Raw genomic sequence first — 14,643 nt, 5'->3', positions numbered from 1 at the left:
TGTGTCATCTGTCATGCAGAGACAGGCAAGATGGCAGCCACCCCTCTGTCCAGGTAGATTCACATCTACTATTATTACATAAAGGGGACAGATATAGCTGCCGGAGGCCCACAGTGTTCTGATACAATGTGAAGTTTTCTTCAAGGAGGGGCTGAGTGCTAGACTCTTCGCCCAGGAAGGTAGGAAACAAAACACCTGTAGAACTGTAGACACAGAAGCGTCTGCTACCACTTCCCAAATGTCCACACGTGTGTAGGAAGTGCCTCCCAGGTCTCTTATAGACAGTGGCTCTCCTTCCCTGATGGAGGGCATGAGTTGAGAGAAGAGGAGCAGCCATTAACACGAAGTCAAGCTGAGTAGGAGTAGCCTTGCTTTCAGAGGACTTAGCAGAACCTAAGTTACAATGATGTGGGAGCCATTCCTAGGAACATACTTCTGGGGAGCCCCCTTTGCAGCAAAGAAAGCCATCTGTAAAGCTCTCTTCCGAACAGAATTATTTTCAGGCACCCGTCTGCTGTGGGTGAGAGGTCACTAGCATGCAGGAAGAACTGTCGGGAGGAGGGGGAAGAGCCTGGACGCACTGAGTCCGGCCTGAGGGAGCGAGAAACGGCCATCTAGTTCTGAATCAGGAGAGGAGACCCACAGTAGACTTTCTGCTATGATAAGGACATAGTCACTCTACTATGAATTCTTATAAGTTATTTGATTAAGCTATATATAGATATATATGTTCAATAGAAGCGGGGGAGGATATATACGTGCTATATAGTTTTATGTTATACTCCTTGTGCACACAGATGTGATTACATAATGTTGTATCATCCCTGCAGAGACATGGTTGACTCTGAGGGTGAAGCAGTGGCTGAAGAATCGGAATGAGGAGAGCTTTATTATATAGTACTTTATACTTTTTGACTTTGAGCCACATTTAACTATTACCTACTGTAAAGTAAATTAGCAGCTGGGCTCAGATACTTCAGTTGGTCGGGTATTTGGTTAGCATGCATGAAACCCTGGGTTCAGTTCCCTGTACCACATAAAACTGAATGTGGTGGTACAAGTCTGGAATCCCAGAACTCAGTGGGTTGGAGGCAGCAGGGTCAGGAGTTCAAGGTCATATTCAGCTAAATAGCAAGTTTAAGGACAGGGCACATGAGACCCTGTCTCAAAAACAACAATAAAGAAGAAAAACAAAAATTAAAAACCAAACTTCAAAATTATCAGTAAAACATTAAAAAGTATCTGGACATGGTGGCACATGCCTTTAATCCTAGCATTTGGGAGACAGAGACAGATTGATCTCTGTGAATTCAAGGCCAGCCTGGTCTATGTAGCAAATTCTAGGCCAGTCATGGCTGTATATTGAGACACTGACTCAAAAAAAAAAAAAAAAGAAAGAAAGAAAGAAAAAGAAAAGAAAAAGAAAGAAAAAATAAAAAGAAAACAACGAAACAGAAAATAAAATATTAAAAAAAATATTTTAATTTTCCCATACTCCAAAGTATATGTGGTATTTGATAGTAATACCAGTTAGAAAAAGAAAATAGAGCTGGGTCTGCTGGTCCCAGCATGTCCTCTCAGTTACTTGGGAGGCTGAGGAGGGAAGATCCCAAGTTGTTCAAGGCCTTTCTATGCTACAGAGTAAGTTCAAGACCAGTCTGAGCAAATTCACGCGTTCAAAACAAAGAAGGCTAGGAATATAGCACAGTGGTACCCTTGCCTAGCCTCTGCAAGGCCCTGGGTTCAATCCCTCCTACCACTTGCAAGTGTGTGTATGTGCACGAATACACATACACACGTACACTCATACATTCACTCAAATATACACACATGCACACACACATATACACACACACACACACGCATACACACACATCTTATGAGTTCCTTTCAATTCTGATTCTTACACTTAAATACACATTCCAAAAACAAGAACATCTGTAGCTGGGTAGTCTCTTTGCAGCCTTGTGACTACCTCAGATCTAACTGTCACCTAGGATGGGGTTCCCAGATGGGGAGAGTTGGTCCTCCAGACCTTGGCTGAACTTAGTGGCAAAGAGTGAAGCAGTAAAGTCATCCCCAATCTCAAGAGCGATGTCATATGCTGTCTGGCCTCTTGTGTTCTTCTTTTGAGGATTTGCGTTGCACCTGCGAAGGAAGTGGAGAAAGTTACTCAAGGTCACTCAGGAATATGACCCTCAGAGCTGACTATTCCTTGCCACAGAGACCAATGTAGGTACCTGGTCCTACCTCCCCAAACGTGTCCCAAAGAGGCCAGCTCTCAGAATGACTCTCCCTTTTAAGGGATTGTGTGATTTCAAATGTTCAATTGCCTGTCCTTGTGATTGCCTTAAATCGCATCAAAGTCCTATAACCATGTTAAATGAGGATAACACTCATTGTGCGATAGTGGCCTTCTCTTGACAGGGATAACAGTTCAGAAGGAGGGCCTGGCTAATACCACTGAGTGTCAGTAGGGATGTCACTGCTATCCTCGGTAGAAGCCTTCGAACATACCCCAGTAACGTGGTGATGCTCTCCTTTCCTTCCAGGCCAAGTAGAGTTGCTTCATGAAGAGCTGTATTTCTGAACCTATTTGTGGGGGGAAAATTTCTGGGTAAACGTTTAGCATCATCAGGAAAGTGGAAAGGGACTAAACTCAGGTCCTCAGGCTCGGTGGCAGGTGCCTTTACTGCTGAGTCACCTTGCTGGCCCTAATTCTGGTTGCTAAGGAGCACCTTGCCAAGCCTCTCTGCTCTCTAGCTTCAGGAAAACTAGGTCTCTGAGCGCTGATGTCTAAGAGTGGCGGGGTGGAGGGGATGTGGTTCCCTGGATACACCGAGCCCAGCTGCAGGGCAGAAGCCACGCTGGAAGGTTTCAACTTTTTAGATGAATATATTTGGGGTAGATTTAGTAGCATTTAACTCTCTGGGGGCAAGTCTACTTCCGTTTATTGGCACCTACTAAAAAGGAAGAAGAACTCTGTATTTTATTTGGGAAGATGGCCTCCAGTCTGGCTTTCTTCCCTCAAAGACTTTCACCTACATAAGTTAAACACTGCTCAGGACAATCTTGATAACGCGCTGTTACTGCTCCTCTCAGAGGGGCTCAGCCACAAAGCTGGGACTTAGGAGGCCTGCACTGGTACTGTGCACCAGTCAGCGGGACGGGCCAAACCAAGCACAGGACTCGGCATGTCTGCAGTGAAATCCCATGTGTATCTGGGTCACTGTGGAGTGCCTGTGAAGTATATAAGGAAACGAAGGAAGACCACAATAAAGTGGCATCTTGTTCTATGTCCACAGAAGTTTCAAACTCGTAGTTGAATTGTTCATGAATCCAGGACTCATTTTACTGGAGAATCGTTTAAAAAGTGACTTGCAAATCAACCACAAGGCATCATGCTTAAATGCTATGAAAACTTGTCTGAATTATAAAAATACAAAATATATTATAAAGCGAATAGCATCACTGGGTACAGTGGTGCACACCTTAGATCTCAATACACAGAATGTAGAGGCAGGTGGATCTTTTTTGTGAATTCAAGATCAGCCAGGCTGATCAGCCAATGAGACATTATTTAAAAAAAAACCCACACATAATCAAATAGCATCATTTATTTCATCATCAAGAAAATGATGCAAAGGTATGGGAAAATCAAGAGGGTGCAGACTTAAGAAAACTCAAGAAAGTCGACAATGTTCTATAACTATATATCAAATATTCTGTTATAGAATAAACCTGTCCTATGGGAAATACTATAAAATGCACTTGGAAAACAGGCTCTTGTTATTATAGCCCTGTCTAGCCTCAAACTTGTGGTCCTCCTGCCGCCGCCTAAGTGCTGAGAGTGCAGGTCTGTACCAACAGCCCTGGTGACAAATTTTACAATTACATATAGTTAATTTGGAAGACTAAGAAAACAAAATGAATAGTAGCCATGAAGAATATATATATTTAGAAAAATTGAAACAGATAATAGTAGCAAAGCTATGGGAATTTTGTTCCCTCCTTCATGGTGGCTGGAAATACCAAACAACACATCTCACCAAGCCAGGAAGCAAGAGAGCTAAATCCCTGCATCTTTGGAAACTTCTATTTGACATCATGTCCAGAAGATGAGCATTGCCATACATGAAACATACTCCAGGAACTTCTGAACTCAGGTTCCAAAGTAATTTGGAAGCAAACAAGAGAATCTCAGACAGGGATTAGGTTGTGAGTTAAGATGGCCCTGAGGCTGGGCAGTAGGTAACTTTACATAGAACCCCTTCGTCCTCAGATGTGGACACTAAGGGGCCAGGGACTGTATGGTGGACTCTCACGGCAGCTCCTTACCGGCGGTGTCAGCCCGGCAGGCAGCCATGTAACCCTTTCTTTCTGCATTAACTTTATAGATATACTTTCATAGGAATACACTGAGGCCTCTCTTTACTCAGCATAGGTCTTAACAGTTTGGATCATGACAATAGCTTTGTCCAATATCCCAAGAGTTGAAGATTCCCTAGACCTAGAAAAGTACAAGTTCATGTTGGATGTGGTAGCACACACCTATAATCTCAGCACTCAGGAAGCAGAGGCAGAAGGATAGCAAATTCAAGGCCAGATGGTCTACATTAGCAAGTTTTAGGTTGGCCATGCCTAAATAAAAAGCATACAAAAAGTACAAATTAATAGGTTAGCAAATGCATTACCATTTATAAAGCCCATTAGCGGTGCTGGCACATGCTTTTAATCCTAGCTATCAGGAGGCAGGCGGATCTCTGAGTTCAAGGCCAACCTGATCTACAGAGTTTCAGGACAGCCAGGGCTACACAGAGATACCCTGTCTCAAAAAAAAAAAAAAAAAACCCATTAAGTTAGGCAACAGAGTATTTTAAAATTTGGTTTTACTCAAGGTCCCTTGAGTCATTGTTCTAGAAGGTTGTAGAACTTTTAGGAGGTGGACATTCACTAGGAGAAGGTCACTGAGGGTGGCCTTGGACGTTTTATAGCCCTGCCCCACTTCTTCCTGAGTGTAGATACAATGTGAGCAGTGACCTCCTGCTCCTGACCAAGCCTTCCCTGCCTGCTGCCCTTTTGGACTACATTCCTCCAAACTGTAAGCCCGATCAAACCCTTTCTCCCCTGAGTTGCTTCTGCCAGGGCTTTCTATCACAGGAATAACAAAGTCGAAAGCACCCAGCTTTGGAAAACAGCCATTAAGCCTGTTACAAAGGCTGGAAGAGAGTAAACCAGTTCTGGGGGTTCCAGTCGAGCAGGACACTGGCATGGACCGACTCTACTGTGACGGAGTCCTGTGAGCTATGCTTAGTCACAACGGGGTGCCCTGCTGTCCTTCTAGTGTTTCACTTACGGTCCCCACTGCAGGTCGATGTCTGCTCCTCTCTGAGCAAGGACTGGAATGGCTTCATGGTGTTTATTCACAACAGCCACGATAACAGCCGGTCGCCCTTGACTATCACAACAGTTAGGGTCTGCTCCCTGTGGGTCATGGAAAGGGACAAACTCGCCATAAACCCCGAACTCAACATTGCCCAACTGCCATCCCGCCATGAATGACAAATGTCCTGCAAAGGGATGATGGCATTAAACTGAGTACAAACCAAAGGAGAATGAGGAATCTTATGAACACAGCTATAGTGGACACAGATGTCAAGCCCCCAGATGTTTAAGACTTTTCCCCACATCGGGAGGAGCAAGCAAGCACCCAACCACCTTGCCTTGTTAGGAAAGCAGGCCGAGAGCGAATTTGGCCACATTCTGTCCAGCTCAAGGACATTACTTAGGTTCGCACGTGCTTGTCTTTGCTATAAAAGCAGGCAGAGAAGCACCACGGAGCATAAAGCCCTTGGGCAGTCCTTCAGCCCTTGCATGCAGAGCTCAGTCAGCAGGCAGCGCACAAAGCAGGCTGCTCTCTGCAGAGAGGCCTGTTCTGAGGGCACTCACTTCATCGAGCAGCTGCTCCAGCACGGACAGTCTTCCTTTCCCGGCGGGGCCAACCTCCTCCAGCAGGAGTCTGTTTTCAGGCTGTGGGGTGACAGAACAGGGCATCTTCATGGCCTCTGGGTACCTGTGCTGCAGAGTCCCAGCCAAGTGCTCAAGGCAAACCCCTCCCCCCTCCCAGGTTAGTAGTTATCTTCTCCGTTGAACAACATGGATGGGTAAGTGTAAGTTTTGAGAGAAGGGGTGTGTGTGTGTGTGTGTGTGTGTGTGTGTGTGTGTGTGTGTGTGGTGTGGTGTGGTGTGTGTTTTTCTGAGTGTTTCTGTGTGTACACAGTCCTCCATATGCAGTAGTACATACATACACATGTAACTGTAATGTGTAATCTGTGCTCAGCTCCCAAGCCTTGTTATGGGTAAGGGCACTGCCTTAGACATTTGTTTCATACAATCAAGGGCAAGGAGGCCCACGAGAGGCCTCACAAAACCTCAGAAATTTGCAAGCTTTGTGATGAATAGCTCCCGGAAGAGCAGCTAGGGTAAAACCGAGAATCTACTCTCTGGCTTCACTCTGTGGCTTACGAAAGTGCCTGAGGCCAGCCCAGGACGACAGATCACATGCTCGCCCAAGAAATGGAACCAACAGACCAATACTTTCATTGGTCCATAGACATCGGAAGAATTTCTTTCATATTTTCAAAATGCCATGAAGTTTACCTTTATCTGTCTTTAATATCATTTTATATATAGAAAGGATTCCAAATACTAGACGACTGAAGGAATTAGGCCCAAACAAGCACAGCGCTTTAGTATGCTTCTGCCACTAGGTCCCAGTCATGCCTTGGGTGGTCACAGGAACTGGGACTGCCCTTTGTAGAAGCGGTTACAAAACCTACTCCCCTTCCTGGGCTACTAAGCCTTTCAGAAGATATGGGGTTCAGTCTATATGACCCCCTCATTTGCCACCCCACCTCTCTGGTGAATTTCTTGGAACAAGGTACTGTTTCCTAATCAGAAAAACCCCACATGGTCTTAGGTATGGTGCCCTTTATTCGTTAAGTGACTAGACAATGAAGCATCATCATGTATTTAGCCAAACCAAATATCAGAGAAAGATAAGCACTCGGAACTGACCCTGGAGGAAACAGAGATGATCCAGGAAATTGATGAGACTTTAAAATTAGCTCTAGTTCACTATCTTAAGAAATTTGCCACAAAATAGACAGCACTGTTGTTTAAAAGGAGAAAATGAGCATTCCATTACAAAATGTCCAAACCAACACTGGTGCGGCAGGCTGCACAAGAGCTGCGGAGACCAAGAAGTGCACCTACCGCAGGCAGCTCTGCGTTTCTGTGCAAGTTTTTGGTCTTGAGATCCTTCATCTTCTTGATATTTTCAGGCATGTCTGAGGCGCTCTGGCTATAGGCACTAACTGAAATGACAAACAGTTGGAGACCAGAATGACCCTGCCTTACTTGTCATGTGGAAGGACACTTCGGTCATGCCCCCAAAAGTCACAATGATAAAATGGATTTTCTAGATTTTTTTTTTAAAAATTAAACATGGCAGGTGGGACTCTTGACCACCCCTTCCAGGAACCTGGAGATGATTTGAAAGGGAAGAGAAGGGATTTAAATTTTTAGATTAAAAAGCACATGTACACTCCCCTTGCCCCCCACCAGCTGCAGCAAATAAACTTCCTAAGCCCTGTGAAGGATTTCAGAAGTCAGACCCCCCATCTCCAGAGAAGCCAGACAAATAAACTGCCTGGAACATGTTGAGATTTGTGACCCAGCTTCAAATTTTATACAAGTCTCACCAATCCCACACAAACCCAGTGTGTTCTGGGTTTAATTACTGAAAACTCACCAGGAGGGTATAACTTACCCAAGCTGGCCCTGCTGTCATACAGCCCGTTCCCACCTTCGCTGATACTGCTCAGAAAGTGGTCACTGAGATTCATCGCCTTGTTGATGTACAGGTTCTGGCCAATGAAAACATTTCAAGCATCACTAATGATGGGGCTGCCAGATCTTAGCAGAGAGAAGCTCTACTGTGAGCCTGCTCCTCCGGAGGGACACTTACAGTGCAGCCTGAGGCTGGGAACCTTGTGCACCTAGGCAAGCATTCTACCATTAAGTTATAGCCCCAGGGTGCTTCTACTTTTAAGACTGCTCTAACAAACTTGTCCCAGATGGCCCTGAACTCATTCTGGCCTTTACTTTGAGATCCTCATGCCTCATCCTTCCAAGTGGTTTATTTTGTGTAAAACAAGTCAAGGTGAAAATCAGTAAATATTTTTTTTTGTTAGTCTTTTTCCAAGTTTGTTGTATCCCAGGCATATAATCATTTTAGTAAGCTGTGACCCCAAGGAAAACCAGAGCAAGTGTGGGTAGCAGCTCCTGCTGCCAGGATATCCACTGGGCTGGACAGTGGGCCTCTGACGGTTAGCACAGTTATTTATGTTGTCCCATGGAATTCCTTGTCTAGGTCGGGTTTCTTATTTGAAACTTTTCCTTTCTATTCATTATGCAAAAGCATCCCTGTGAACTGTAAACCATGGGGCAATCACTTGTCGATAACTTCTGGAGGCGTACATACCTTGTTTGAGACTTGAACGTAGTTCAGCCTGATGCTAACTTCGTAGCCATCTTCGTGGACAGTGGCAGAGATAAGCTTTTAAAGAAATTTAAAGAATATTCTCAGTTGTGGTGAGAATGTGAGATGTGAAACTCTCTATTTAGTAAAATATTTCTCACAGAAAGGTTAGACTAGAGAAACAAGAGGAGAAACCGAGATGAGATAAATAGAAAACAAAGAACAAAACAGCAGACTCCAAACCAACCGACCTGTATTCCTAATTATAAATTAACTAAATACTTTAGTCGAGGGCAGGGACTCTTAGAGTGAATAAGAACAACATCCAAATTTATATTTTCTTCAAGAGACTTCTCCAGTCAGTCATATGGCTTGCTATGAAGATCTACAGACTTCTGAAAAGGTGTCCTGGTGAATGGGGAGGGGGCAGCTCTGCAAGGAAGGAGCTCATGAGTGAGTGGTTTTCCCTGTAAGCTGTGGAATGAACTTAAAAGGGGGCAGCAAATGTTTCTGAGGATCAAATGGTAATTTTTATTTAGGTCTCGTGGGTCATAAGTTCTCTACTGCTAATGCTTAGCCTTGCTGTGGTAACCCAAAGCAGCCACAGCTAACATGTAAATGGCTGGGTACATCTCTGATACAATTACATATTACTTGTAAAACTAGGCAGTGGGCCACATTTGTCTCAGAGAGAATAGATTGCTGAACTCCAGATTAAGACAAAGTTTGCATAAGCTACCAAATAGTCCATCAAAGGAAGCCGAGCAGTACTTGAAAACAGGACAGGTTCAGTGTTGGATGCTTTTGTGACTGATTTGAAAGGGTTCCTTCTAGTCTGTGACGAACAGGACATGTTATCCCACTGAACTGTCTCTTAATGATTTTGTGCTAAAGAAAAGGCATGTGGCTTGGGATCTACAGACCTGCTCCAAATCTTAATGCCAAGACACAGCAGTGCAGTTTGGGGCAATCTGTCAAACCTCTCTGAGCTTCAGTTACTTTGGTTATCAAATAAGACTTGCTATGAAGATCTACAGACTTAAAACAACACAAAACAAAACAACTTCAATTCTATACCATTAAAAACCACTACTTGCCGGGCGGTGGTGGCACATGCCTTTAATCCCAGCACTTGGGAGGCAGAGGCAGGCAGACCTCTGAGAGTTCAAGGCCAGCCTGGTCTACTTTACAAGAGTTAGTTCCAGGATAGGCTTGATAGCTACAGTGAAACCCTGTCTCGAAAAACAAAAACAAAAAAAACCCATTACTTTAGCTGGGTGTTGTGGCTCATACCTTTAATCTCAGTATTTGGGAGACAGAGGCAGGCAGATCTCTGAGTTCAGGACCAGCCTGGTCTACAGAGCAAGTTCCAGGATAGCCAGTATTACACACAGAGACCCTGTCTCAAGTAAAAAGAAAGAAAATACATACATACATACATACATACATACATACATACATACATACATACATATTGAAAGGAAGAAAGGAAGGGAGGGAGGGAGGAAGGAAGGAAGGAGAAAGAAAAACATGGAAAGCAGAGATAGAAGGGAAAGGAAGAGGAAAAAGCACAATTAACAAGCAAAGTCTTGGGGAAGCCTGATCCCAGGGATGCTCTAAGCAGCAGCTTCATCTACCCACCTTTCCCATCCTGGGTTCTGCAATCAAGGCTCGGAAATCAGGGTTATTCTGAGCATAGGACCTGAGGTGAGCAGAGATGTGATCCAATTGTTTTCTCCAGTAGCCTAAAAAGGGAGAGAAACCCAAACATACGGATAATTCTTCCACATTTAAGAAAGAAAGAAGTGAGTGTGGAAGTTCTCTGGCAGGTAATTTCCCTTGGCTAACTGTGATGGGTTTTCCTTATAGAACCTCAAGTATGTACTAAAGTCAGTGCCACTACCACCCCAGACAATTAGACACAGTTATCACAGACCATCACATTTCAAAAGAATATGCAGATTGCTGTATGTGAAGACCAATGTGGGATGACCTTCTGTCTATGTGTTTATTGGCTAATTAATCAAGCTGTTTTGGCCAATAGCTTAGCAGAATATAGCCAGGCTGGAAGAGATATAGAGAGTGTAGGCAGAGTCAGAGGGATGCCATGTAGCTGCTGCAGGATAGAGATGCCATATTCATATCGGTAAGCCACAGCCTCATGCCAATATATAGATTAATAGAAATGGGTTAATTCAAGATGCAAGAGCGAACTGGTCAAACAGTGTTGTAATTAATATAGTTTCAGTGTGATTATTCAGGTCTGAGCAGTCAGAAACAAAAAGGGCAGTCTCCTACTATAGGAGACTTTTATTCTTTTATTATTCTATCTCACATATAAATTACATAGTCCTAAATGTATGGGTTTGAGAACTGTATTCATCCCAAACAACATAGAGAACATTTCTATTACTCCAGAAAGTTTCTGTGCTCCTTTTCTGTCTATATAGGGGTTTAAATGGATTTGAATTAGAAATTAGAGCACTTTTGTGAGCCCAGGGTTTTGGCTTCTCATGTGTGGGAGAAAGATATAGTGGTTCCCACCTTTCTGCCAAGATTGAAGGCCCTTGACAAGGAGAAGCAGACTGGGGTGGAAGCCCAGCTAAGGTGGCAGAGCCTTTCAGGCACTGACGGGCAGATTTAGTCCTTTTTTCACTGCTGTGTGGGCTCACTGAAATGACTGAGTTTGTTGGTGCCCCTGTTCTCCTCTAGCGGGTCTTTCATTCAGCAATACAGGATGAATTTCTTTACTTGGTGCTGACTTTCTGGAGAGCACACAGACCCTCATCCTTCTTCAGGCTTAAGGTCAGAACTGTCAGGGCATCTCATCTATCATGTTCCACTGGCCAGCAAGTGACCACGCCATCAAGATTCCAAGAGACAGAAAACAGCCTCTTCCTCATGAGGAAAGGAGGGATATTAGGAATCATTCTGGAAACGGCTGTAGACAATCTCCTTAGGACTAATGCCACACTCAAGTCAGAACAGTCAATCAAACTGTGGCTGAGTTATAACTCCTAACAGGGACACTTGGGGAGCAAGTGTAGGGCTGAGAGACCTCCATCACGGCATCCTGGGGATCTTGGTGCTCTCTTTCCCCCAGAGAAACCAGTGTTAAAAAGCAATGAGAGGCTGGAGAAGTTGCCCAGTGGTTAGAGCACTTGCTTTGGAAGAGGACCTGGATTTGACATCTAAGACTCACATGGTGGGTCACAATCGTCTCTAACTCCAGTTCCAGGGGATTTGATGTCCTCTTCTGACTTCTATGGGCAGGCACCAAACACACATGTAATGCAGATATATATGTGCAGGCAAACATTCATACACATAAAATAAGTAAACCTAAAAAAATAATCAATGATTTAAATTCTCTGGAACTGTTTCTAAAGACATTAGCAAATTAAGTATTTAATGAAAAAAAAAAGTACTGAAACTCAAGATAGTAAGTGGATGGTGTCTGAATTATTACCCAACCCCCTCTTGCTGAATAGGATGGAAACTCCAGTCCAGGTATGTACAGTCAGGAACACAGTCCTGTCCATCTTGGCTCTAAGTTCAACCTCACTATCTTCTCAGAGCAAACAAGATTTCCATATTTCTCATCCTGCCCCAGCTGCCTACTGCACAGCCTAAGCTCTTGGCAAGTGTGGTCTCAACTCCTGCCCAGTCATTTCTCATAGGACGGAGGCTTTACCTTGATCTGAGGCACTGCTGCTACTGGGTACCCAGATCTCCTAATCGTGGCTCACTTATCAAAGGCCCATTTTGAGAGAGGTAAAAATAGAAAAATCACATATGATTGCTGTATTCCCTGGGATGAATGTCATTCTGAGAGAAAAGTGCCAATGTCCAATTCCAAACAAATTTCTGCCCAGGAGAGAAAGAAGGCCAGGAAGTGAGAGCTCAGAAGCTCTTCCCAAAGCAACTGACTTCACTGTAACAGGGTGGCAGAGTGTTTGCCTAGCATGCACAGGACCTGAGTTCAATACCAGCACCTAAAGAAGGGAGTGGGGGCAAGTACAATGCTGATAAATTCACTACAGGTCAGAGTTGCATCATAGGTTGACCACTTTACATAGAACCAGGAAGTAACAGCTAATAAAAGCCCTTCTGAAGTCAGAAAAGTATTCAAATACTGACCTGTAAAAATACTGTTGTAAAAGACTGGTTTAATTAGACCAGTCTGTGAAAGGGCTGATGCCAACCTAGAGCTGAAAACAACAAAGTGATGGACTAGCAGTCATGACTGAGAGAGGTCAGGGAAGGAGGCCGGGAGCCTTGCCCAAACCACCAAAGCAACCATCTTCCTAGGATGGCAGAGTGCAGACCAATGGGGTACTCCCCAAAGTGCAGCCTCAGAGGCTTCACACAGCAGGATGAACTGAAGTTCACCGGGAAGATGGAGCTAGCTGCTAGACAGATTAATGTGCAAATAGTAAGAACCAGCCTGGAAGGGAAACCAGACTAGAGTTGAAATACTCAGTCATTTAAAACCTCCAGTTCTGGGGGCCATCTCTGATTCCTTTACTTGCTTTTTGGGACCTTTCCTTCTACTGGATTGCCTAGTCCAGCCTTAATATGGGGGGAGGTGCCTAGTCTTACAGCAACTTGATATGCTGTGTTTGGTTGATATCCCAGGGAGGCCTGCCCTTTCCTGAAGGGATGCAGAGGAGGAATAGGATGGGTGCCGGAGGTGTGGGATGGGGGGGGCATGGGGGAGGGGACTGGGAAGAAAGGAGAGAGGGGAAACTATGATCAGAATGCAATATATAAGAGAAGAATGAATTTAAGAGAACTTTGGTGCCGGGCGGTGGTGGCGCACGCCTTTAATCCCAGCACTCGGGAGGCAGAGGCAGGCGGATCTCTGTGAGTTCGAGACCAGCCTGGTCTACAGAGCTAGTTCCAGGACAGGCTCCAAAGCCACAGAGAAACCCTGTCTCGAAAAACCAAAAAAAAAAAAAAAAAGAAAACTTTGGTTCTAACAAAATATTATAAAATGGTAAAAGAAAGAAGAAAGTTAACTGAAACATAAGAACAAAAGGCAAAAGAGCCAGGCGGTGATGGCACTCACCTTTAATCTCAGCACTTGGGAGGCAGAGGCAGGAGGATCTCTGAGTTCAAGGCTAGCCTGGTCTACAGAGAGTTCCAGACCATATCCCAGCCATGGATACACAGAGAAACCCTGTCTTGAGAGAACAAAACAAAAACAAACAAACAAAAAAAGGCAGGGGAGAAAAACCGCTTGCAACAGCAACTGCAAGTCGGGGCTTTAACAGAACTTCAGAGGAGCTGATATAAACATGTTCGGGTGCTAGACTGCAGGTTCTGTAGACGTCCCTCTCTCTTCCAGAAATACAGCTGTGCCCCTGCAGGCAGCGCTCTCTCTCTCTCTCTCTCTCTCTCTCTCTCTCTCTCTCTCTCTCTCTCTCCCTCCCTCCCTCCCTCCCTCCCTCCCTTGGACACTGAGTAGTGGCAAGGCCACAGACAGACAGGCCAGTGGCTGACAGGCACTTTGGCACTTGTGAGAGCATATACAGGAGAAGGGATGTGGGAGGTGACTATTTGAGAAACACAAGTTTGCTACTGGAGTGATGGCTGTGTCCACTCCTGAAGAAGAGTGATGATGTCCGTGTATCATCATTAGTGAATGTGCTTGATACTGTTCGTTGCACACTTAAACATAGTTAAGATAGTGAATTGTATACCACATGAGTTTTATGCACTAAAAAGCCATAATGACAGGTGGTAATGATGAGACAGACTAAGCCTGTCTACACAGCAGAATGAACCCACAGGCGCCATGAGATGGATGGACCAGACAGTTGTTGGGGAATATTATTTTAAAGTGTGTGACTTTTGTTTAGGCTGTATTTGATTAACTCTGTGAAGCTGTGATTCTTTGCTTGTTTAAAACACCCGATGTCTAATAAAGAGCTGAATGGCCAATAGCAAGGCAGAGCAAGGACAGGCAGGGCTGGCAGCAGAGAGGATAAACAGAAGAAAGAGGAGAGCAAGAAAACAAGGAGAGAAGGACACCAGGAGTCACCCACCCATGCAGCAAGCCATGGGGAAGGAGCAAAGAAAGATTACAGAAGTAGAGA

At 44.5% G+C, this 14,643-nt stretch overlaps 1 protein-coding gene across 5 annotated transcripts in view; it reads right to left on the bottom strand.

Annotated features, from left to right (window-relative positions):
* Positions 1–1,474: 1,474 nt before the first annotated feature.
* The window catches only part of Dzank1 (double zinc ribbon and ankyrin repeat domains 1), a 70,409-nt gene continuing 57,240 nt past the window's right edge, over positions 1,475–14,643 (bottom strand). For all 5 annotated transcript variants that reach the window (XM_013353172.2, XM_026788439.1, XM_013353173.2 and 2 more), the window contains 8 exons: positions 10,184–10,287; positions 8,546–8,620; positions 7,832–7,928; positions 7,276–7,376; positions 5,950–6,030; positions 5,357–5,484; positions 2,518–2,592; positions 1,475–2,148 (listed from right to left, as the gene is read on the bottom strand). In XM_013353172.2, coding sequence (XP_013208626.1) covers positions 1,983–2,148; positions 2,518–2,592; positions 5,357–5,484; positions 5,950–6,030; positions 7,276–7,376; positions 7,832–7,928; positions 8,546–8,620; positions 10,184–10,287 — 827 coding nt within the window. In that variant the 3' untranslated portion in view covers positions 1,475–1,982. The remainder of the gene's footprint in view (positions 2,149–2,517; positions 2,593–5,356; positions 5,485–5,949; positions 6,031–7,275; positions 7,377–7,831; positions 7,929–8,545; positions 8,621–10,183; positions 10,288–14,643) is intronic.

The sequence above is a fragment of the Microtus ochrogaster genome, unplaced genomic scaffold, assembly GCF_000317375.1.
Source record: "Microtus ochrogaster isolate Prairie Vole_2 unplaced genomic scaffold, MicOch1.0 UNK3, whole genome shotgun sequence".
NCBI lineage: Eukaryota > Metazoa > Chordata > Mammalia > Rodentia > Cricetidae > Microtus > Microtus ochrogaster.
The sequence above is the reverse complement of the archived record's forward strand: the minus strand, read 5'-3'. Positions and strand labels throughout refer to the sequence as shown.